This window comes from Limulus polyphemus, unplaced genomic scaffold (genome assembly GCF_000517525.1).
Source record: "Limulus polyphemus unplaced genomic scaffold, Limulus_polyphemus-2.1.2 Scaffold261, whole genome shotgun sequence".
NCBI lineage: Eukaryota > Metazoa > Arthropoda > Merostomata > Xiphosura > Limulidae > Limulus > Limulus polyphemus.
Window position 1 is genome coordinate 528,680 of NW_013665871.1, and position 24,319 is coordinate 552,998.

At 31.1% G+C, this 24,319-nt stretch overlaps 2 protein-coding genes across 2 annotated transcripts in view; both read right to left on the reverse strand.

Annotated features, from left to right (window-relative positions):
• LOC111085173 overlaps nt 1-5,966 on the reverse strand; it is a 41,144-nt gene extending 35,178 nt beyond the window's left edge. Inside the window, exon 1 of the mRNA XM_022382601.1 lies at nt 5,698-5,966. Within this exon, the coding sequence (XP_022238309.1) occupies nt 5,698-5,927 (230 nt within the window). The 5' untranslated portion in view covers nt 5,928-5,966. The remainder of the gene's footprint in view (nt 1-5,697) is intronic.
• A 7,273-nt stretch (nt 5,967-13,239) lies between these two features.
• The window catches only part of LOC106478903 (coiled-coil domain-containing protein 77-like), a 35,068-nt gene continuing 23,988 nt past the window's right edge, over nt 13,240-24,319 (reverse strand). Inside the window, exons 7-10 of the mRNA XM_013939481.2 lie at nt 23,280-23,535; nt 19,387-19,512; nt 16,727-16,879; nt 13,240-14,338 (exon numbers count right to left, since the gene is read on the reverse strand). Coding sequence (XP_013794935.1) covers nt 14,189-14,338; nt 16,727-16,879; nt 19,387-19,512; nt 23,280-23,535 — 685 coding nt within the window. The 3' untranslated portion in view covers nt 13,240-14,188. The remainder of the gene's footprint in view (nt 14,339-16,726; nt 16,880-19,386; nt 19,513-23,279; nt 23,536-24,319) is intronic.

Below are 24,319 nucleotides of genomic sequence, written 5' to 3' on the forward strand. Positions count from 1 at the left end.
AAGAAAGGACTTGTATCGCTAAAGTTTCATCCGAAAGAAATTATACGGGAAATTAACAAACGAACACAGTGACTTTACAGTAACTTTTGCCCCACCCTGTATAATGATGTGAAGAAACCTGGTAAAAAAAGTGTTAAAGTATAATTACAGTTGGATAAAAACAAACGTGAAACTTTTGTTTGTACTAAAAATTTGAAAGGTTTAACAATTTTGTAAAATTACAACTTAATGTCGAATTCAGAATTTCAGAATTTTTTTGTAATTATAAGTTCAATTGCATTGTAAGCCTCACAGAAGCACAATGAACTATATTTTGCTTGTAATTCAAACGATACTCATGATTAACAGTTTCTGTTTGTAACATCAACTTCACTTAACAGTAAATCACCCAACTTTAACTTTTAGTCCGGTCATAAGAAAGCTAAGTATAACTTGTTTTTGCGTATACTCAAAAAATCGTTTAACATCATGAGTAACAGTTTGTAGTTTAATTTGAAGGATCTTTTATGTATCATGCACCGCGTTCAAATAAAATTATGTATTTTTGAAATTTAATTTATATTTCTAAAATCAGCATTAAAAACTGGATTCAAAAAAATATATTTCTTTCTATTTGAACACGGTGCATGAAACAGAAAATATCCAATTTGAAATTTTTACACGGAATTAATCATTACTGACGGAATGTGTCTCCAAAAAAATACTATTCTTTGGCTACTGGGACAAAAATATTTAACCTAAATTCGGGATACTTCCCGATTTGAGTTGCGACGATGCCCTCTGGAGATTTGTAGCCGAGATAAATTAAATTAGAAAACAAATATTGACTCAAATATTTATGTATATTGTCCAAAAACTCAACGCCCACAGAGGTCACACACACACAAAAAATAATAATAAAATATTATATCGGCCCTCCCTTTTTCGCTTACAAACGACCAACCCTATCATTATATTTACATTAATTCACCAAACTCCAGTTACCTTAATTAAATGTTAACTGTAATGCATGGTAAACAACTGGGTTATAATTTAGAGCTTTTCCGCACAGTCTTTGTTCACATCCTGGGTTCGACATACAAATGCACTCGTCTTCTTGAAGTTCAACTATAGTATCAAACGATTCTATATAAATATGCTGAAAAACAAATCTCGTGAATAATTTTCCACCCAACACTGAGTCAGCATGTGAACCTCCCATCCGTTGGACAAAAGCAACCAATTAAAAGATTTAGTAATACGTTTTATTCATTGTGGAGTAACTGTATACCAACGGGACTGGTTGTTTTGAGATTCCTTAACCCTAACTTTGTGTTAGATATAACAAGATGTATTTTTTAGCACTGAGAAGATCGTTATTATTGATGCAGGTAAACAACAACAACTGTGAAGGAACCGATATTAATGTATAAAGTATCGCATTCTTAGCTGTTTATACTTCCAAATTAACTCATTTTAACTGTGTGTATATAGTAACTGTAATGCGTTCTGACAAATAATAGATTGATTACAGATTTCAACATTTGAATCATTGAATATATACATTATTTTGAATTTAGTGCAATTAAATGACACATGAGGTAGGGAGGCAAATTTACAGTTAAAGGAGTTTCTTCAATTCTGACAGTTAAAACAATTATTACAAGATTTCGACATCTCCATGATTAGCTGAACATCTACACGAGCTACTGTTGTCTAACATAATAATGAGATTTGACTGTTTTATAGCGCACCCACCGCTCAAAATACGGTGCGCGTTTTCGCGGCAACGGGACGAGGGCTATCTCAGATTTACAGTCCGAGCACGATAACCTATAGATCATGCCATGTCCTGATACGCAAGTCTTCGTTAACAATACACAAAGTTTCTAAGAACTATAAAAAAGAATCACTCATCACACTGAAAAATAAATTATCCTTTTAGTTGCAACCCAAATTTCAATATTTATTATAATTCTACGATTTGTAGATATTAGGCACCTTTTTTTATAACACTTATGTGAAACAATAGTATTACGTTATACATAATATTCGTTTTGTAGACCCACACTAAACAAAGTACTAGGAATAATTAGAAAACCACGCGCTGCTGAAGGGTCGGGTTGAGTACGTGATGATTCTAAAAACATTTGAAAACTATTATGTTACAGTATAGACCCAAATTAATGAGTACTTATGAAGACATACGTTTAATACAACGTAACTTCAATTACTCTGATATACCTAAGTCTGAAACGTATTTGAATTAAACAAAGTACCAGTGTAATATTATTTACAACTATAAAAGTACATTTGAAAAATATGTCAAAAAAGCACAATACGATGTACTACATTGGTAAAATTAATAATACCAGTGTTGAATTCGATTTTAAACTGTGATAAAAATACGAATTGCTGAGAAAGTTAAACTTGATAGCTTCCTTTTTTTTTATATTTTATCTGACATGTTTATTTTAAATTACCGCATACAGTTTTAAAATATGTACTATGTACAACAGTGACGTGTACGGAGGTGGAGGCGTTGTTCGTGATTGTACATTATACTTTCTGAAACATAATAAAATTAAATACGATTTGAAATCTTTCGATTTTTGAAGTAATAATTAAAATATACTTCTAAAATTATATGGTTTCAAAGCCCATCATAGTATATGTAAGTATACTTAAATTAAGACAGTAGCCGTCGGTACGATGAGACCCGCCATTAATATGTATGAGTCATCATCCAAAAAAATGTTTTTCTCAACTTTTGGTATAATTATTTAAAGTTAAAAGTTAGACCACGCCTAAAAATTACAGTTGGTTTCACAATCTAAGCACGTTTATAGGTGTTTGTGACTCACCCACAGCTTCACACACCATGCCTGTGTGGGCCGCTGTGCGAGGTCACAGTGTTACCCGCATAAGAATCGGCTGTAAAAGATGGCTTCTGAGTCAGTTGATTTCCGTTTAGTGTGATTGACATGTCAATGCCACTATAGAACGCCGCAATGTTTTCGGGTGTCAAGCAATGCAAACGGCTTCACTGGATCTAAGGTTTGGCATCCAAGATTGGATAATTCATCTGATGGTCATAGTTAATACACGTTTATAAAAAACTAAGGATAACCTGATTTAAGACCTTGCATACTTTTTATTTTGTTGTTGTTTATTTCTGCCAAACAGATTTATATTTCAAATTATTCGAAATCTATGCTATTATTACATATATCTTCGGAATAGTGGCTCAATGGTAAGCCAACAGGATGACAATGCTAAAAATCGGGTTTACCAATGGAGAGCAGTACACAGATAACCCATTGTGTAGCGTTGTGTTTAACAACATCAACCCAAACATTCGGGATACAACTTATAGCGTCTAACCCACTTTATTGTAAAAAATTGTTTAAAGCTGATAAAACTCTTAGACATCGAGTCTGGTCATAATACCACTACCGACCACTATCATTCTAAGTCGCCTAAATTCTTAATGTACAGTATAGTTTTTTAAAATCTTAACTTCAGTCTTGAAACGACTTTCTCAATGAGCATGTCGTTGTTTCACCAGGGTTTTGAGTCGATATTTCATAATAACCAGCCCATTGCCTATGTGAAAACTAAGTGATTACAGGTGATTAACAGGAACTTAACACTTGATAACAAATATAAGTAATCTAAAACTTGGATTTCTTTTCGACTCGAGCAACAAAGAGATTATCGTAACTTACGAGTAGAGAGTGGTTACAAAATAAAAATACGTAGGCCTAGGAAAATATTCATTCAATACATTATTAATACATAAAAGTTTTTCTTTAAATCATAATTTTAAGAAAGTGCTATATATATTTATATACATACACACACACACACACACATATATATATAAGCTAATTGTGAGAAATTCTAGCAAAACTGTAGCTAAAAATATAAATCTTTTTTTTAAATTATACATTACTAGAAGACTTAGACAATATCAAATAACTTTCAATGATTTAATCTTTTCTGAGAAATAACATAATAAGTTTATGCAATACTAAACTTCTTAAGTAACCTTTCGTTTCTAAGTTATTTCTCACTTAGCAACGCGCAAATCATAAACGTAAATCAGTCTTTTTTGTCGAAATTTTATTGTATTTCTGTTGGCTTCTTGAGAGAACAGGACTGTTATATGACATACCATTCTGAGAAAATACATTTGTACTTGTTGGTTCTAAGCAAATAAAACATTAAAATAGTACATAAAACGAGTCGTACATCGCCTTCAGCTATTATATTTTCAAATGTGTGTTTTAAGTGGTCATAGCCTGTTCTCACGTATTTAAATTTAAAAGTTTTGAGAAACCAAGTTTTATAGATTACGTGCTTCTTTCGTAGGCCTAAGTCACATTCCAACAACAAAGCCCGGTATGGTCAGGTAGTTAGGGCGCTTGACTCGCAATCGCAGGTTCGAATCCCCGTCCCACCAAACATGCTCGCGTTATAATGGAACGGTCAATCCCACTGTTCGTTGGGAAAAGAGTTGGCAGTGGGTGGTGATAATTAGCTGCCTTCCCTCTAGTCTTTCACTGATAAATTAGGGTCGGCTAGCGCAGATGGCCCTCGTGTACCTTTGCGCGAAATTCAAACAAAATTCAAGAAGAATATTCTGGTATAAACGCACGATGACCTAACACATCTGGCAAGGTAAGTTATGTACTAACTATATATCTGTTATACAAAAATGAAAACGCTGTAATAACAATTGGTGTTATATATATATATATATATATGATGTTCCAAAGTAACTTTCTCAGAAAAGTCTTCAACATCGTAACAATCTGTCCCACCTTACGTCGGTATTAATTTATACATTTTCATCACATAATATAAAACTAAAACGTAGAGCCACAAAAAACTGTCTATTCGACCTACGTTTTCGCTCACATCTTCTTCAGAATAAATCGCGCAGTTGCCATAAGCCGAAACGTTATTAAATACAAGTTTTCTTGTTTACTTTTTAGTTTAAGTCGTGGTTCCCTTAAAAATGAGTTCTTTACTTCAATATTCACTATGTAACAGGTATATTCAAAAACTAATGCAGAATTTTACTTTTATAAAACCCCTGAATAAACGGAACAGTGGAAACTGCACCTTTGATAAAATATTAATACTGTTCAGATACTTTTATTGTTAAAATTCAAAAATAAAGTGTAGTTGGGTAATTTTATAATAACCCAACTATATATTTAACTTTAAGTTTAAGCAAACACCTGGACCTGACTTTTGATTTTACTATCGGCATAAAGTAAAATGTAACGTTAAAAAACTATTTAACATATAAGTTCACATAATATAATTATAAATTACTTATACCTGCACATACCACTGACAGCTAAAAGTAAATGGTAAAAATTATAATTAATAATCTCATCGTATATTTGAATCACTCTTTTTTGTTCACTATATTAAAATAATTTTAATTACAATCAACAGAGCATGATTTGACAAGACAAAGGAGAAAAAAACATCAAAAGCGCCGAACTATGTCCTAGCCAGGCTCGGGAGTCGGAGGGCCCGTAGCTTTTTACTTCAGCTTTGTACTACTAGTACTAGACCATAAATGTTTTCACTATAAGTTATAACTACATCATTGACAACTTTTTACCTTTAGCACTTATTTTACTCTAACCCAGTAAGCTATTTTAAAAGAAAAGGATGGTAAAAATGTTGTCAACTAACCTTTCATCCTTGTGTCGTTTCAATTGGCTCATCTCTAATTGAAACCTAAGCTTATTTATATCACAAACCAAAGCATCTTTCTCCCGACTCAAAATTGCATTCTCATATTCTAATGCTTCAATTCGAATAAATTGTTTTTTTATGAGTTTATCTTTTACTTCAATGACTTTCTGAAATTCTTCTAAATGTTCTTTATCGTCGTTAGTGTAGTCTACAAAGTTTTCTTTCATTTTTAAACAGAACTTTGATTACACACTACTGTCCTCTACGCTCACCGCGAGCGCCATTTAAAAATCAATATGAAATTCACATGTAAAGCACGTGCTTTAGTTTCGAATTGATTGGACAAAAAAAAGTAAAGGCGTAGGCGTAAGGTTTTATTTTTATTTTTTGTGATCTTGTTTAAGCTAAAATTCTCGGTAATTATGATTTTTTTGTCGTATTCATAATACGAAATTATTTACTTCATTTCGGCTTGTTGATCACGTGATTTTATGGACGTACGGATATTATTATAAATATATATAACTTATTGTTTTTATAATGAAATGAAGATTAAGGAATACGAAAGTGCTAACCTAATCTATATTAAAAATACATGCTCATAGGTATTTAATTTATTTATAGATTATACAAGTGGTGTATACCTAATGAAAATGTATTGTTTAAAAAAGTGTAGTGGTAGTTACGTCGCACACCCAGACTACCAAAGAAATTGTACTTCATTACTTGATGTGATGGTATTCCCAAAAATAAAGTTGTATTGGTATGTATTTGTAAGCTTGAAAAATATAAGCCCAAATTAGAGATAAGCCAACTATTATTATCAGTGGTAGGCCTGATATTCCAAAGCTTTGCCCGTGACAATTTTGTCGTGATTTGGATATATATACGTGGGTGTTTAATAATTTTATAAAATAGTGTTTAATGATACTTTTCAACTGTTATTCTAGAAGCAGTAATAATATAATTATTTTAATTTCACAAAATTTATAAGACTTATAATGAGATGAAACTTTTTAAAGTATACTGTGTTAAAGTGTTAGTAATTTTTAGTGATAATGATGTACAAAATTACAAATACTTATTTTTGCAGGAGTGTAAATAATTAAGGTGCAACTGCACATGATGATCAGAGGTTGGGAAGTTGGAAATTTTTCGTTATGTAGTGATACTCAAGTAAGGAGAAAATTATTCACAAGATGGCAGCAATAATAGGAAGCACATTGTCATGTATATTCAAAAATTATGGCTTCATACTCCTCTAAAAAAATCATCAAAATATTATATCATTTCAATATAAAGTCAGGCTAATATGGTTTTATGCTAAAATGAAGTAAATATCATCTGACAGAGTTAAGCCTCAAGCAGAAGATACTTTATCTAGTTCATGACTTCTTGCCCTACCCATTAATTGTGAGAGATGTCCCCATCCTGACCAGTCCCATGACAATATTATAATCACACATCGGCCATATCTTATTTATCTGCAGTAGCTTCTGTAGTGCCAATCTGGAACAAACTGAAATAGAGCTTTACCATGTACTCAGTTCAGATGATCCTCAGGGGTGGGATGACCACTAGATGACTGGAAATTTAACATACAGGATATTAAGAACTCTTCCCTAATTGAGGCTTAAACCTGAAATGCTTGAATGAAGTCTCAGTCTAGGTATGTTTCTTAACATTCTGGTTCATTATTTCTGATAAGTAGATTGTGAGCTGATTGTCAGGTGTTATAAAATATACCACTATTACAGAAAGTACTGCTGTGGCACTATCTAGTTTTGTTTAGAATGTGTTGACCTGTCTGAAGTCTGTACTTATTACTTTAGAGAGTAATTCCCTAGACATATTTTTCCTTTGCCGTAACAGGCTTTATGAAAGAGTGATCTCTTTTCTCTTTCAGCTTAGAAATCTGTTTCTCTCATTGCTTATAGTTAAACCCTAATCTACTCCAAGCATCTTATAATAAGTATATTCATGTGATCAATGATAAGCCGAAGGAAGTCCAAGTAATGGGCTCGAGATGGATGTAATGTAGCGTAGTGAATTCTTGATTGCTGATTTCCTTAACATGAAATATCGTTAAACTTCACCATAATTATAGTATGGAAATAAGAGTAGATATTGAATATTTTCTACAGTTATAAATCTAGTAGTGTTGTATATGATTTGTAACTGGCTTGCATTTATGTGACCTGATGTATATATACATATTAGTATTATTGTTAATGACTTAGTTAGTAAAATAGCTAAATTTCTTGACTGTACAAGTTAATAGAATAAAAATACATTCATAATTAGGTATTTAAGTAAGCTCACTGAATGGACGCCAACTTGGAAAGTTTTTCTGTGATAGAATTATTTGTGTTATTGAAAAGAAAGACTTAATATTATTATCCACACTGCTCAGAAAATATCATGGAGGAGTTGTTATTTGTAGAAATTTTTAATTTAGAACTGAGAAGAATGTCATTGTTATTGTACATGATTTGTTAGGTTACAGTATTTGATTTTTATATTATTGTTATCATTATTACTACAGAAAACATGTCGACATTTTTGGAATAAATCAATTACAGGCTATGTAATGTACAAAATAAAGAAGTTGCATTTCTTCAGTATAAAATTCTGTAAAATTAATTTGATCCAGGCATTCATGATCATTAATAGTTTGAGAAATTTGTTTATGAATGATCTTTTTTAAGCTTTGAACTGATTGTTAATATTATTTGTGAATGTTTTGTTCTTGGTCTCTTTATGTTACCTGATGGTGCTGGGTAAACACTGGATATTTTCTTTATCCCAATAAAAGCCATAATAAATATTGTGTTAAATGAACAAACATGTTTTTAATTCAGTAGCCAGCCTAGAAATGTAATGAGTGTCTCATATGCTTCTGTATAATCAGGCAACAATGACACATACGAAGATAATGACAACCCATTTTTGAAATAGGATAAACCAGACTATTGTAATGTCTATGTCAACTTAAATTAAGGATGTTCTTTAATAGTTGTAATAAACTGTACATGTACAAGTTTAAATTAAAAGGAAAAAAAGTAATCAAGGAAATGTGTGTAATGGGACAAGTTCTGTATATCGTACAAGCACTTAGAGGGGAATTAAATGATAGATGGATTTACACTGCACAAAATACTATTGTATGTAGTTATTAAGTTTTTCTTTTTGTTTAGTTTTGCCTTGCTTCCTGTATCCTACATACACTTGTTAGCTCTTTAGTTGATCTCATTATTGCTATATAATCAGAAATATATAGTTCTAAGAAATATTTATACATGAACATAATAGAAATTATTGCTCATTTGTTCAGCATACAAAAACTTAAATCCATGTTACTTGAAAAAATAAAAACACGTACAATCATTCAAAGACAACAAAATTAAAAAAACCTTACTAGAAAATTTATGTTTTTTACTTTGGAATAGAGTATAGTCAAACAAGAAATCTTAATCCAGGAGCAGGTTCAATATCAGTTATATTCTAGTGATGGATATTTATTTTCTTTTTCTATGCAACTTTAAGTAAATTCTATAATTACCTTCAAAAAATGTATAAAACTATTTATCAATCACAAAATATAATAATCACAAAAAAAAACTGTCAGTATTTACTTATTCTGTAGCTTTTGTATAATTTTTTTCTGATGTTTTTATTTTATTCTAAGTTATATCATTTATCAAATATTTTTACTTTCTAGTTTTTTAACTCTAAATGTATTTGATACCATTTTTATATAAGTATTGATAATTTACTGAATTAAATGTTTCATTGCCATTGCATTGTATTATATTAATCTATACTTATTCTTTTAAGCTTTTATAACAGATAGTGATAAGTGTTATTATAAGTGAAATTCCTTTTTGGTTCACTAAATTATATATTCATTTATCAGTGTCCAAAATTTGCATCATTTAGTTGATCCTAACCAGCTACTAGGCCCACGAACTGACTAGAATAGCAAAAGAAAAAAAAAATCTAATCAACCCAAATGGGGCAATCAGAATTTTAAGCATTTTTTCTGTTTTACCGTGTCATCAAACATGCACTATTTTCCTAAAACCATAGTTGTGGTTTTGTCTCATGAAAGAATCTTTTTTACGTTAATCTTCCAAAGTGAGCCTCTAGCTTTCTGGGGATTCCTTGCCTATTTTTAGACATTATGAAAAATCCTTATGATATCTGAAATGAAAAGGAGGTTCCTGGAACATGTGATCGGTGGAATTATCAAAGTGAAGTATGATGACTATTAACATCCCAATTAAGAAATCACCTTTTGGTCAGTATTAAAATAATAATCTCAGATCAGATTTTTTGTGTGTGTTTATTTGGATTAGTATAAAGATTATGAATATGATAAAAAAACTTGTTTAATGTTACTCATCTATGCATATCCAAGTTTGCAATTGTCTTTTTTTTTAAATTTACATTTGCAAATGATAAAATGGTATATATATATTTGTGTGTGTGTGTAATCTATTTTTCTTGAGTGCAAGAACTCGTGTGAAATATTAAATTATTTGATTAAAGAGATCAACCTGTTTTGTGATGAGGGTTAATCATAAGTATATGATTCAGATTTTTTTCTTGCATTACTGAAATGATCATTCATTGTTTTCCCAGTTTGTAGCAAAGCATCTTTCTCATTCATTTGGAAGAAAAATGTAATTTACAGCAAATAATCTTCACGTTTGAAATCTATCTAAACATCATTTCATGAAGCCAGATGAATTTTTTGATGTTTCTTTATTCTCTTAAGTATTGTTCATACAGTTCCTCCAGCATGTTTCTGCACAGAAGATAAAGTAGATAAAGTTTATCAGTTTACTTTTGAAAGTCAGGTTTCTCACTTTTATTAGTAAGTTCTTGCAAGTTTTACTGCCTAAGCATTCTCTTAAACAACTGGTAAAGTATAAAATGTGTTTTAAGTAATGAAATATTGGATGTTTTGTCAGATAAAAGTGAAGCAATATATACACAAAGTTATGCTCTAATCAACACTTGTCTAAGTTCTTCATTTTTTGTTTTAATCACTGCTACTTTTCTACTGGATCAGAGTGCTAGTACTAATAATAGCTGTTGCTTTTCCACTGGATCAGAGTGCTAGTACTAATAACAGCTGTTGCTTTTCCACTGGATCAGAGTGCTAGTACTAATAACAACTTTGCTTTTTCATTGGATCAGTGTGTGTTTTCTTTCAAAAAAGCCACATCAGGGTATCTGCTGTGTCCACTGAGGGGAATGAAACCCCTGTCCCACTGGATCAGAGTACTAGTACTAATGTCATTGAAAAGTTTTTTTATAATTTTGAAGTTTAACATAAATATTTTACAGGGGTGTTTTTTATATCGAAAAAACACACATAGCTACAAAATTGATTCAGACTTGATAATCTTGATTTAACTGTTGATCAGTAGTTGACTGTTCACCTAAATATCAATTCTGTACATGAAGGACATCCCAAACAGTACTTTCCCTAGGGTGAATGTCTGTGCACATATAAAGAACATGCTTAATAATGCTCAAAACTAATACAGTACTGAAGACATTCAATCCAAATTACCTGCAAAAGTTCATCAATGCTCAATGCCATTATCTAAATAAAACCTGCAAAGAAGCAATAAAAACTATTAATTTCTTTAATGTTACAATTGTGTTCAACTTTTGGGACACCCTTTACAGTCTCATAAACCAATATGGAGATAATAACGCAACTGTAATGTTTTATTCACTAACATATTGGTAAGCATTTGCCGGCTGGTGGACTGCAGTATGTGTTTATAAATATTACTGTAGCTCTGACAAATGATAAAGATTTATTATCTTAAAACTAACATAAAAAAGTAACTTGGTGACCTCTGTGTTCGTCAGGTATAAACTTAAGTCATGGCTTAACATGAAGTTGTCATTTTGCTCTTAATATATGAACCTTGACTGACTTTAAAATGTTTGTAGTTTTAATTATGTAATTCAACATATTTATTTCCTTACTTCACACTTAATGTTTTCAAGTCAGAAAATTGTATACAAGATATGTAAGAAATAAAAAATGTTTAGGCAGATTGCCATTTTAACATTAGATATATTTTGTACTTTGAGTGATTCAACAGTATACTCAAATATTATCTTAGTAAAACTTAATCATATAATTCAGCTCATCAGTATTCACACACACACACAGAGTAAACATTTGTACATTGGTCATTGCAGGGTAGTAGAGTGCCTGTATATTTAGAAAGTATTAAACATATTTAATACTAAAATTGTTGACTTAACCTCTTCAAAGGTAATTAAGGCACATCTACATATAATATTCTACTTGAATATACATAAATTTGAGGTGGAGGGAGTTGTGGTTACTTAGAAAGTTACTCCAGTGGAATTTAGCATACTTTTTTTATTTCCTAGAAGAGATCAAGATACATATTAAGATTATAGAATTTAGTGGTGATCTTAGCTGATACAAGTACATCCACTTGCACCTTAACTGTCACATCTGTGACAATCATTAAGGCAGGAGAAATGGACATACGTGTTTTCTAAAACTAAAAATGGGTACATTTGGACGGTTTCAATATATATATTTGTAATGTTACTTCTCTGTTACAGCGTTTATGAAAGATCTTCAATGCCAGCAACTTTTTAAATCTATCAGTGGTACATGACCCACAATATGAAACATTTGTTTTAAATTACATAGCACTGGGGTTGAGAAAGTACATATTTTTACAAAAATAACTTACAAGTTCTTGTTTCTTGCTAGTAGAAGGATTTGCTTTCAATACCAGAGTTTAATGACACACCCCATTTTATGCACGTGGTTTAAATGATTGAGCATTCAGATTCTTTAGTAAAGCTGATGAACCATTTTTAAGCATATTAACCATTTTTGTAACACTTTTCAATCTTTGCTAGTAAAAATGCATCAAAATTATGAAAACTGCTATCAGTAAATGCAAGATAATGCATGAAACTTGTGCAGAACCCAAGAGCTTCCAGGACCTTGGATCTTGGCTGTAATGAGTGTACCTGTGGCAGATATTCCCCACTTTGCTCAATCAAATAAACTTTGACCTACCCTCTCTCCAACTTTCAATTTGCCTCTTACACCTCTAAACCAAATATCTATTCATGAGGTGGAAATGTTCGTACAGTTGTCCTTTTAGTAGAACTATCACACTTGCATGTTGGTTTTATATAAGAGTAAGTACCTTTATACAGGAAATTATATATGTAGGGAAACAAGCATTTGAACATAAGTATATATGAGCAGTAATCTATTTACCAAGTTAATTACCAAGTATTTCAGTAAAGAGAAAGTCAAAATAATTATGAGATACTACATATAAAAATATGTAAAACAATTATCAATCCAGTTACGATACAAATAAAAACAAATAATCATTCAGTTAACATGATGTGCAAATAGTAATAACTGTCAGACCACAGAGAGTAGCTAGTTGATAAACTGCACGTTTGTTTGGACCTGAAACTTAACCAGTGAGATCGGATACAGGACAACCAACAATTTACTGAAGGTGTGTGGCTATTTATTATAATAATGAAAAGATGGATGATTTCAAACTGTGTATAAGTTTACTTGTTAATAAAAATATCAAAAATACAATATTATTGTATAGGGCTATAAATGACAGCCCTAAACTGGGTTCAACAAAATGTAGAATAAACAGGTTCATAAATAAATATGATAAAAGATTCTTCTACGCAGTATTTTTCTTATTCCATTAACATAAATTTTATTTCTGGAAGACACGAGTTAATAGGACATTCTAATATAAAATTCTTATAGTAATATACATTCTTTTGAAAGTAATCTTCAGCTTTCATAAAATTATGCTAACTTTACCACAATACAGTCTATTTTGCTTCATACACAAATTCACTAAACACATGTGGAACTGTGCTGTAGATTACACAATAGGATTAAATTGGAAACTATATATTTGTTCTTAGCTTCACCAAAAAATATACGTCTATCACTAGAAAAGCAAAACTTCTTCAACAATGTTTAAATTTTGACACATACACAAAAAATGAGTCATTGAATAAATATACCAAGTTCTTGCATCATCAATTTATTTCTGTAGGTTTATGGCCATCCCTTATAACAATCAATTTTATTATATATGTTATATTTTAATTAATGAAAAAATATTTTACAAACTATACTTCTCTATTTTCTGTCATTATTAACAATTAGACAACGGACATACAAAGATAAAATATTAGATACAGAGAAGCACATCTTAATTAAAGAATTAAGTTACTTAACAGAGAAGTGTGTTCATGATGAATTATTTTAAGAAATGCTTGATATTTAGTTTCAAATCACTGATGTGTTACCATAGATACTGCCGAGTTTTGGTTTTGTTAATGTTACACTTCATATAATAAAAATGTTACAGTATACATATACATATAATACAAATGTCTTATCGATGTTGTGTTATAAGTGTCGCAGGTCATTTTCTAGCCGATACAACTTTGCTTTTAATCCTTTTAAGTCGCCTGTCAGCTGGTTGGACCTTTCAGATGTTTCTTTAATTGTTCGTAGCATAACAAGATCTTTGTCATCTTCACCAAAGTGGATGGCAGCCTGAGTAGAACATCAAATATTATAAAACTTAGTACTTACTAGCTTGTTGATGTATACTGTAATTCACTGAACCTTAAGTAATATAAAGCTAAACACATACTAGCTTGTTGATGTATACTGTAATTCACTGAACATAAAGTAATACAAACCTTAATACATACTAGCTTGTTGATGTATACTGTAATTCACTGAACATAAAGTAATACAAAACTTAACACATACTAGCTTGTTGATGTATACTGTAATTCACTGAACCTTAAGTAATACATACTAGCTTGTTGATGTATACTGTAATTCACTGAACCTTAAGTAATACAAAACTTAACACATACTAGCTTGTTGATGTATACTGTAATTCACTGAACCTTAAGTAATACAAACCTTAATACATACTAGCTTGTTGATGTATACTGTAATTCACTGAACCTTAAGTAATATAAAACTTAACACATACTAGCTTATTGACGTATACTGTAATTCACTGAACCTTTAGTAATATAAAACTTAACACATATTAGCTTGTTGATGTATACTGTAATTCACTGAACCTTAAATAATACAAAACTTAACACATACTAGCTTGTTGATGTATACTGTAATTCACTGAACCTTAAATAATACAAAACTTAACACATACTAGCTTGTTGATGTATACTGTAATTCACTGAACCTTTAGTAATATAAAACTTAACACATACTAGCTTGTTGATGTATACTGCAATTCACTGAACCTTAAATAATACAAAACTTAATACATACTAGCTTGTTGATGTATACTGTAATTCACTGAACTTTAAATAATACAAAACCTAATACATACTAGCTTGTTAATGAAAACTGTAATTCATATTACATTTTATGTTTTAAAAGAAGTGAATTAACAATATCCATTAAGATTTTTGTAATAATATTTTTTTAGTATACGAATTAAGAGTCCTTATTCAAGCAAAACACACTTTCATGTAACATTAATGAATCACTTTATGTGACATAATGTGTATGTTAAAATCTTTTCAGCATCATCAGTGGCTTAAACATTTTTGAACATTAAGAAAATGAATTATCAGGATAATTACTACCATCATTTATAAGTATCAATTAACTTGTTAAACCCATAGTCCTCAGTGGGTGACTCGTGGGCCAAGACCAGCCTTACAAAGCACACCCCCTTTGTTAAAAGTTTTTTAAAACAACTAATACAGATTTGTCTTATAATATCAATTGATTTTGTAATAAGTTAGATATTGGTAAAATTTTATTTCCCTTATGAAGTGATTTTTTTTGTTATAAAACAAAGATATTCACCCATCTACCTCTCATGGCTTTCTTGTCACGATAATTAAGTGATACTTAGCAATAACTAATTGAGGACCAGTGTGCTTGCTATAATTTTAACCTATTTTTTGATACATATACTTAAAAAAATATTCAAAAATATATTTGATTTTGCCACCTCAAAAACCTTGGACCCCTCCCTCCCCCAAGCTTCATGTTTGCTTCTACATTAAAGAACACTGGTATTTATTTGTTTTTGGGGGGGAAAATGGAGGGTGCAGATCTGAGCTTGCTTATACAACATTAAAAAACAAGGGTATTTATTTATTTATTAGTTTGGACCCCTCCATAGATCCATACCTGCTCCAACATTAACAAATACAATTACAGATAAAAACATGACACAATAAATTTACAGGTTATTCAACACTTAAGTAGCTGAAGAATTCGTGGTCGGTGCTGTCAGCCAGTTACCTTCCCTCTAGTCAGCAGTTCAAAATTAGTGGTAAATAACCTTAGTAGCTTTGCCATAACAAAGACGGACTAAGCAATGGGAATAATAATTAGAAACCATAATTTTGATTAGTTATTTTTATGACACTCTATCTAATTGTAATTTCAATTCATGGAATAATTTAAAACAGTAATAATTAGAACAACTGATTTCAATTAGTTTATTATTTTCATGACAATTGATTTTGATTAATCGAGCATTGGAATAATCAAAAATGCTAATTTTGATTAACCAGTTAGTTTATATGACACTAATTGATGCTCAAAGATAATTGATTAAGTTGTTCAGCTCTAGTAGTAATAATTTTAAGGCTTGATTTCTTCACATGTATATTCTTATTACTTCATTAATTAATACAGACACACATTTGCCAGTTTTAACATTATGAGTTGTAAAATAAGAATGGAACATTGTGAAACAACCTAAAGTTAAGAGAATTGTAGCTTTCATGTATAAGTTTTATCTTAGTAATTTACTAACATTTGTAACTGATCTAATAAGTAAAATGACAGTTGCTTATGCAATCATTGTTTTTGTTTTATAAAAATGTTCCCAATACTTCACAAAATTGTTATTCTAAATTTATGAACTATATTTACCTTCCATACTTGTTTTTCAATATCCTTTAAGTTTGTTCTAAGTCCTTTGATGTCTGATCGAAAACCCTCTATTTCTATTCGATGTCTTTTTTCAAGATCCTGGTATCGAGAGTTTAAAACTTGAAGTCTACTGTTTAGTTTACCTGTTCTGTCCTGAAATGCAAAAAATAAACCTCTGATTCCCACATAAAAAAATAATTCAATACAAGGGACAATCAACTGAAAGGGAATAAAGCAAAACAGCATATTGAGTAAGAAAAAAAAAAAATTTACCACCAACATTACTTGATATGCAGGTATTTTCAAACAAGTGATAGATGGACATAATAATAACACCAGTGGATTGATTAATAGGAATTTGCACAACATAATAGTTCATACAGAAAAATGCACCAAGAAATAACTGCCTATAGCTATCTCTTCCTTGGATGCTAGGAAAACAAAATCTTGTGAAATTTTTATTTATTGGTCTCGAAGCTGTACACAGAGAAAACTGTATTCCCGAAAGGCAAACTTACAATTTTCAAAGACAGGTAGTCAAGTCTGAGAAACAATCCATGACATGAAAGGCTAGTCTACTAACACATGACAATTATCACATTAAAATCAGTGAAACCTGGAGTGAGGAATAGTTCTGCCCATAACTTTATCCACAGTCATATGCTGTACCTTAAAATTTATAAAGGGTGAGTTTCCAGATCTCTGAAAAACATGATGAATGCAAAATGTCTTGAGGTTTGATACAACTTAGTGAAACACTCCCAGCTTGGAAACAATGGTTACAAAACTTTGGTGTACTTTGATAAACCAGAGAGAAAAATGCGTGCACAGAATGGTGCTTCACAACATCACCAAAAGTATAAACATTTCAAGCCCCAATGTTCTACAGAAAAAGTTGTCGTCACCGTGTCTTGGGATATGAATGGAATGTTTTCATTTTTATGCTGCAAGAAACAATAACCAATGTTACATTGTACAGTGAAATGTTATTAGAAAATCTGAAACCAACCATTTAAGCCAAAGATTGAGGAGTGCTAAACTTATCCAGCAAGAAAGTTCACATCCTTACAATGTTTATGCAATCTCCACAACCAACAATTGGGCTTTCAGATCTCACACCATCCACTATACAACACAGGTTGTTTGGTTACATAAATAAAGCAAATGGCAAACATTCTGAAACAAGCAAAAATGTTCAAGAATGCAGCAAAAGCATCTGACACATCAGCCAAAGAAGTTTTCTGTACTACTAGTAATACTCAACTTTTGTTTTTTCATACCCTATTTCTTCTAAAAACTATTTTCTTCTCAATGCAAACCCAATGAAGGGTTGGTGTCTTAAACATTGTTTTCATATTCTTCAATAAACTTATTTTAATTTGGCATATGTTTCACCTTGTTCATTTTCTCCACATCCGACAAAGGTCCAGATGCCAACAAGTACAGGTAGACAATGTGGAAAAGTGACATGAATTTCAAGGCAATCTGGTAATTAATTTTCCAGTAATCTAAATTTTTTTCCACTTCTCATATAAATACCTTTAAGAAGTAGAAGCTCTTTATTTAAAAATTCAAGAAACATAAAATTTTAATAATAAAGGCAATAACTTACAATGTCGGGGATTTATTCATATATTGTACATGCGGAAGAACAAATGAGTGAAGGTACTCTTGGAACAACTATTTTGATGGCTAAGTGATAATTCAGGAAAACTTGATGATAATTTAACAAGCAATCTCTGATTTAACCAGAGACAATTACAGTAGTTTGCTATGTGAGTAGGGTCCCATCAATCTGGACAAGTATAAGTAAATTATGGGGATGAGTAAGACACAATCTGCCAAGCATTTTGCTGCAGTTGGAAAGGTTGAAGGCTGTATAAATGACGATCTGCATGGTACCAAAGTTGAGAAGCTTTGGGCGACGGTCATCAATGGTCACCTTAGTAACTTCTGGGAGTGATTTTCTTGTTTTTCTTCTTGTTGCCTAGCTTTGTCTCGTCTTGGTAGCTATCATTTCAATCTTTCATGCCTGTCATTCATTTACTGTCTTTCTTCCTTTTTATTATATTGTCCATGACTCCTCATCACATCACTGTTTGTTGAATTTCATCTTCTTCTGCTGATGTATCTTAATTAGCAATAATCAACAGTCACATTCTTTAAGCAAGCCACTGTTAACGACTTTTTTGCCATCCTCAAGAACCCTGGAATATGTATACAATGTTTTTTTTTACTATACTGTTTTGTTTGCTTTAGTGGGTAGTGCTGCTGTTGCTATCATGAATCTCCTATTAATTTGACCCTATTGCATATCTAGAGGGAGTATTTTATTTTTATAGCTTTTTCCACATGTGTACCCTATACTTGATTTGACTGTCAGAAGGAAATCCCTGTTTTTGTTTACAGAAGCTGTTTTGAATGCATTGAGACCTTTTTGGAGTTTAATATGCAGCTTTTGGGCAACAAGCTCTGTTAAAAAAATTAGCATACCCTGCCTCCATTGTTATGGTCAGGAGTATCCCATCATGATACACATCCATACCTGCTGCACTGGTAACATTCCAAACATCTTGTGACCTTGTATCTTATTCTTAAAAAATATATTGAGGAAGTTAAACAAAGTTTGATACTAAGTAAACAGATTACTTATGACTAACCTTATACAGATCTTGGGAGAATGATTTCTCTTCTTTTAACCGAGATGTTTCATCTTCTAATTTTACTACTTGAGCTTGATACATCTCAGCTAACTTTTGTGTCTGTCCTAACTGGGTCTTCAGAGACTGTACAATACGATAAGAAAAAAACATCAACAGTTAACTGGATTTTTATCATAAGATAATCTGTTCTTAATCTATTAAATCAAAAGTTTAGTATCAATCACAATATATTGCATCAAAAATGAAGCTAACAAGCAAAATAAAATATAAAAGTTAATTTTAGATTTACATCTTAGGATTAATTTTATTTTAAGAAACTATAGGTTGAAGACTCCAGTAAGAAAGCTGACACCATGCAGAAATAAAAGAAGACATTTGTGGAAAACAGTTCTACAGTGCTCCAGATAGCTAGCATATCCATGTAAAATACGTATCATATTTTGAGAGAGATGTGTCATTTTTTATTTTACGTGTATCAGCTACGGATGTACTATTACCGATACCTTACAATATATATTTGTGTGCATACTGTGAAAATGGCTATTTTTCCATATAGACACTTGCGTTGTGCTTAAAAAGAAAGAAACCCAAATTAAAGTTTACAGATACATCAAACTATTTATAGATTGAGGTTATGAACATCTGATAGCAATGCATCGATAGTTAGTTTTAGAACTGATAACAATCGCCAATGTTTTCAATACTTTGCAAACTTGATTATTTTCTCCATTCTGTTTGTTTTACTTAAGCTGTTTCTTGGTAATTTCCCTTTTTTTTACGCTGGTTTTATGGTCTCTACTTACCTGTAAGCCTAAAAGCATGCATATCACATCCACCATTAGCAATGCTGTTCACACAATGGACCAAGCCAATATTGGAGAATTAACAGTTACTATAATTCTGGATTTACTGTGTATCTTCATGAAAACTGGCAATATTTTAGTAAACAAGAAAAGTGTGTTGTACTTACATTAAACACACTTTCATGACAGGGATAACTTATATCTATTTTTATTTTAAAGTTTTCATATTTTATTTGCATAATCTCTACAACCTCCAAAATGAACATCAAAAGTTTATTTTTGGTAACATTATATATTTTTATCTGTAGATGTCTCTACACAAACAAAGTACTTAATTCCAGGGACATTACAGACATCATCCAAGAAAAATCAAAAGAACGGTTGAAAAATATGAAATAAATTGATTAACACAGTTCTTTTGTTTTCTGTATTGACCCTGAAGTTACAAGTTACTAGCATTCACAGTTTAAAACTCTATTCTTTTATCAAATGTATTTTTGTTTGGTTTTTATTTTGCTGTATGGAGTAGTAATCCCCCCTCTCAGAAAATAAAGCAATAAAACAAAGCATGAGACATTTCGCTGTTTCTGGCAAATGTAACATCTGCTTTGAAAAGTACACAAAATAAAACTTTCTGTAGACAAATTTATAATTATATACTAAAACTGGCATACAAAGTACAAATCTGTAACTAGCATACTGGTATTTTGTCAAATACAATGATATTGCAATTACCATGTATTACAACATATAATGAAATCACATAATAATAATAATAAATCAACTTAACTGACATTTTCAAAATTAATTCTCAATGAATAAAAGCACATGTTTATGTTATATACACACTAACTTGTACAGTTGAATTTGTTATCCAATACTATTGCAATGGTATCACAATAGTCAAAATCCAACTCAAGAGTCACCCCTAACCAGGACAAGAGTTTGGACAAATATCATCCAACATGGGACGTTGATCAGCCAATCAACAGTCGGCTTTGAAAAGTAGGTGCATTTATTTTGTGGATCACATTACAGAAACATTTTTGCATGAAGAAACTGTTGTGTTTTTTTTCATTACTAAAATTGAAATAAAGTGAAACATAGTAAAATTAACATAATTTAATTTTTTATTTCCATATTTAGCCATTCTATAAGAGAAGTATAGCATTATGACAGCTTCATTTACCAAATATTTTACTAGACCAATACTATGGTTTTCTAACTGAATGCCACATTTTAAAGTTGAATTTTGATATATTTGCATGCTTGACTTTGGCATTCAAGATGTCCTTACCAAGAAAAACATCTATCAGAAGCTTTTTACATCCACATTAGAAACTCTTAAATCTACTCCAGTTGATTACTCCATACTGGATTAAATAATTGAACATGTGACACAAATTAAAACAAAAAACACACAGGTGTCACGTTTAAGATTTCTGCATGATGAATAAGCTCTAGAAAAAAAGTCTTATTTCTCTCTCTTATCTCTTAACTTTAAAACAGACAGGTGAATCCTGATTTTATTGCAATTTGTACAGGTGAATAGAGCATTGGGCTAATCTTATACTTATTTTTATTTTAAATTTTTCTATTTTATTTGCATAATCTCCAGAATTTCCTAAATGAACACCAAAAGTTTTTTCTATAAAATCATGCATTTGATGTATTTATATTAGTGAGAGAGAATGAATCAACAGATGTGGGGCATGTCATGAGTGGCAGCTAAAAAATAACTTTGGAAATCAGCTAGAAAAAGAACACAATGTTATGTCTGGAATATTAATTATATAATAGTGTAAGTTATAATCAGTGGTCTAACCCATGAAAACTTAGAACAACAATAATTTGCCATCATTATAAAAACCTATTATTACAAATTAAATTTTTAAATGTCAAGAAATGAGCTAATTGTCACGACACACATGGTAACCTTTTTTTCAGGTGGTGGTACAGTACAATCACAGGTTGGATACAACAATACCCATAGCTAGAGATTGTTACAAAAGCAGATGGACTCAAATTGATTCTTGTCACCAGTGTAAAGTTGTTGGAAAGAAGAATTTGATGGGTACTACTGGATCTCTTAATATTCAGGTTTCAAAAATTTAAAGTCATAATGACAGCAGTGACCAATTAGATGCAGTAAGAATGAGTGTAAAAAGTGAAAGTGTGGAGTACAGAGATAGTGATGATGAACTTAAAGATGAGAGTCGTACATCTGCGTATAAAGTGAATGAGTATTTCGAACAATTTATTTTTATGCAAATTCAGAGCTTCCAAGTGAAACCATACATAAAACACTAGATTTTCACTCCCTGAATGATTTGAAAGCTGAAATGAAAAATTTAAGTTAAAACACAATTAATGATATAAAGAAGATCAGATCAAAATGTTTACGTAATGATGTGAAACTTCTCTATGTATCATAGTTATCCTTCTGTTGTAGTAACACTTTCTGAACTAGGTACAACAGATGCAATGGCTATATCACTACCCATGAAAGCACCCATTAATTTAATTTTGAACTTTATGAGGCTATCTACACATGAGTTTCAACTGGTTGTAACATTAAAAACTCAATTTACTTCTTAGATCTGTATCACTTTAGGGGATTGTGTCTTATTTAGTGTGTGCATAAGGAGGGGGGGAGAGGCTGCTGAAAAGACTGGAAATAATCATTTAGAAGCAACATCAAATTGTAGTGAAAAACTAATTTGAGTATGATTTTCTATAATGAAAAGTGAAATAACTATTATGAAGTTTAAGTCCAATCAATGACCATGAATACAGTTTGAATGAAAAGTTAAAAAATTTGGCTTAAATAATTATACATATCCACACTAAAATGTGCGTGATAAGCAGTTCACTAAATATTAAACAAACAGGCTTCACTATTTTTACCACATGTAAGGCAAACATTTGACATAAAGTAATTTCAGTTTTCATGCTCTCAATTCAGCTAAATTCCTAATAAAATATCAAGTATTTGTTTATTCTTTTTACCAAATGTGGCAAAAGAAATGAAAAATAAAATGAATTAGACAAACATCCTGTAACCAGAAGCTGGTTTAAGATACATACTTTTATCTCAGATATTAATTCCTTGGACCTGTCAGTTTTATCAGAAGGTGTTTGAATAACAATAGTCGAAGGCCTCTGGTCATTTGATTTGTTTTTCTTCTTTTCCACTTCCTTTGACTGCTCTCTAACTGTGCCCAATTCTTGCAGCAACTCATCTTTCTCAACCATCCAAAGTCTCTCATTTGTCCTTGTAGAACGTCTCAGTTCTATGAAATCTCGTGTACTTTGGTGAAGTAACTCTTGTGCCTGTTTTAACCTAACAGATGAAAAACCAATTAATTGTTCAGTTATGCATTATATCACTACACTACCTTGACCCTGTGGTGAGTTATAACTTGTCAATATTATAAAAATCAGTACTAACTATAGGTCAAAAGGAAATAATAGCAACTTTTAGAGTAGGCAAGTTCTTATTTCGATTATTACAATGTTTAAAACAACAGTACTGAGTCATTATGACATATGTTTGTTTTTTTAATGTAACTCTTACATCACTTAATGTGACCAAAATATGGTTCCTGCATAGAATGTTTAGGGTTTCCTACAAAAACAAATGAAGAAGTTCTACAACAAACAGAAACAAAAAGAACCCTGATAACAAAAGTACGAAATAACAAGCAGCATTCTATGGTCATGTGATGAGGTATTTAATACTTGGTGACAACTGGGAAATTTGTGGGGGAAAAGAAATAGAGAAAATCCTGGACAGTTTAACAATTTGGCTAGAAAAAGAGAGGGTGACTGATGTAGTCACAAGTGTCTAAGACCGGTAATGGTAGAGAGATCGCCTATGCTACAAAGCACGGCACTTGATGATGATGATGAACTCTTACATGATGAGGACTCGATACTATGGGTCAAAACATAATTATCAAAATCAGAACTTGCCTACTGTGAAGTTGCTGTTATTTTATTTTGAATCAATTATTCAGTTCAGTAGGTTCCTCAATAAACATTAACTAAAGGCCAGTTAATCTAGGTTACATGATTTCCATTGATGCAAGTTTGAACTGTTGTTTGAAGTTTTAATTTATTCTGTA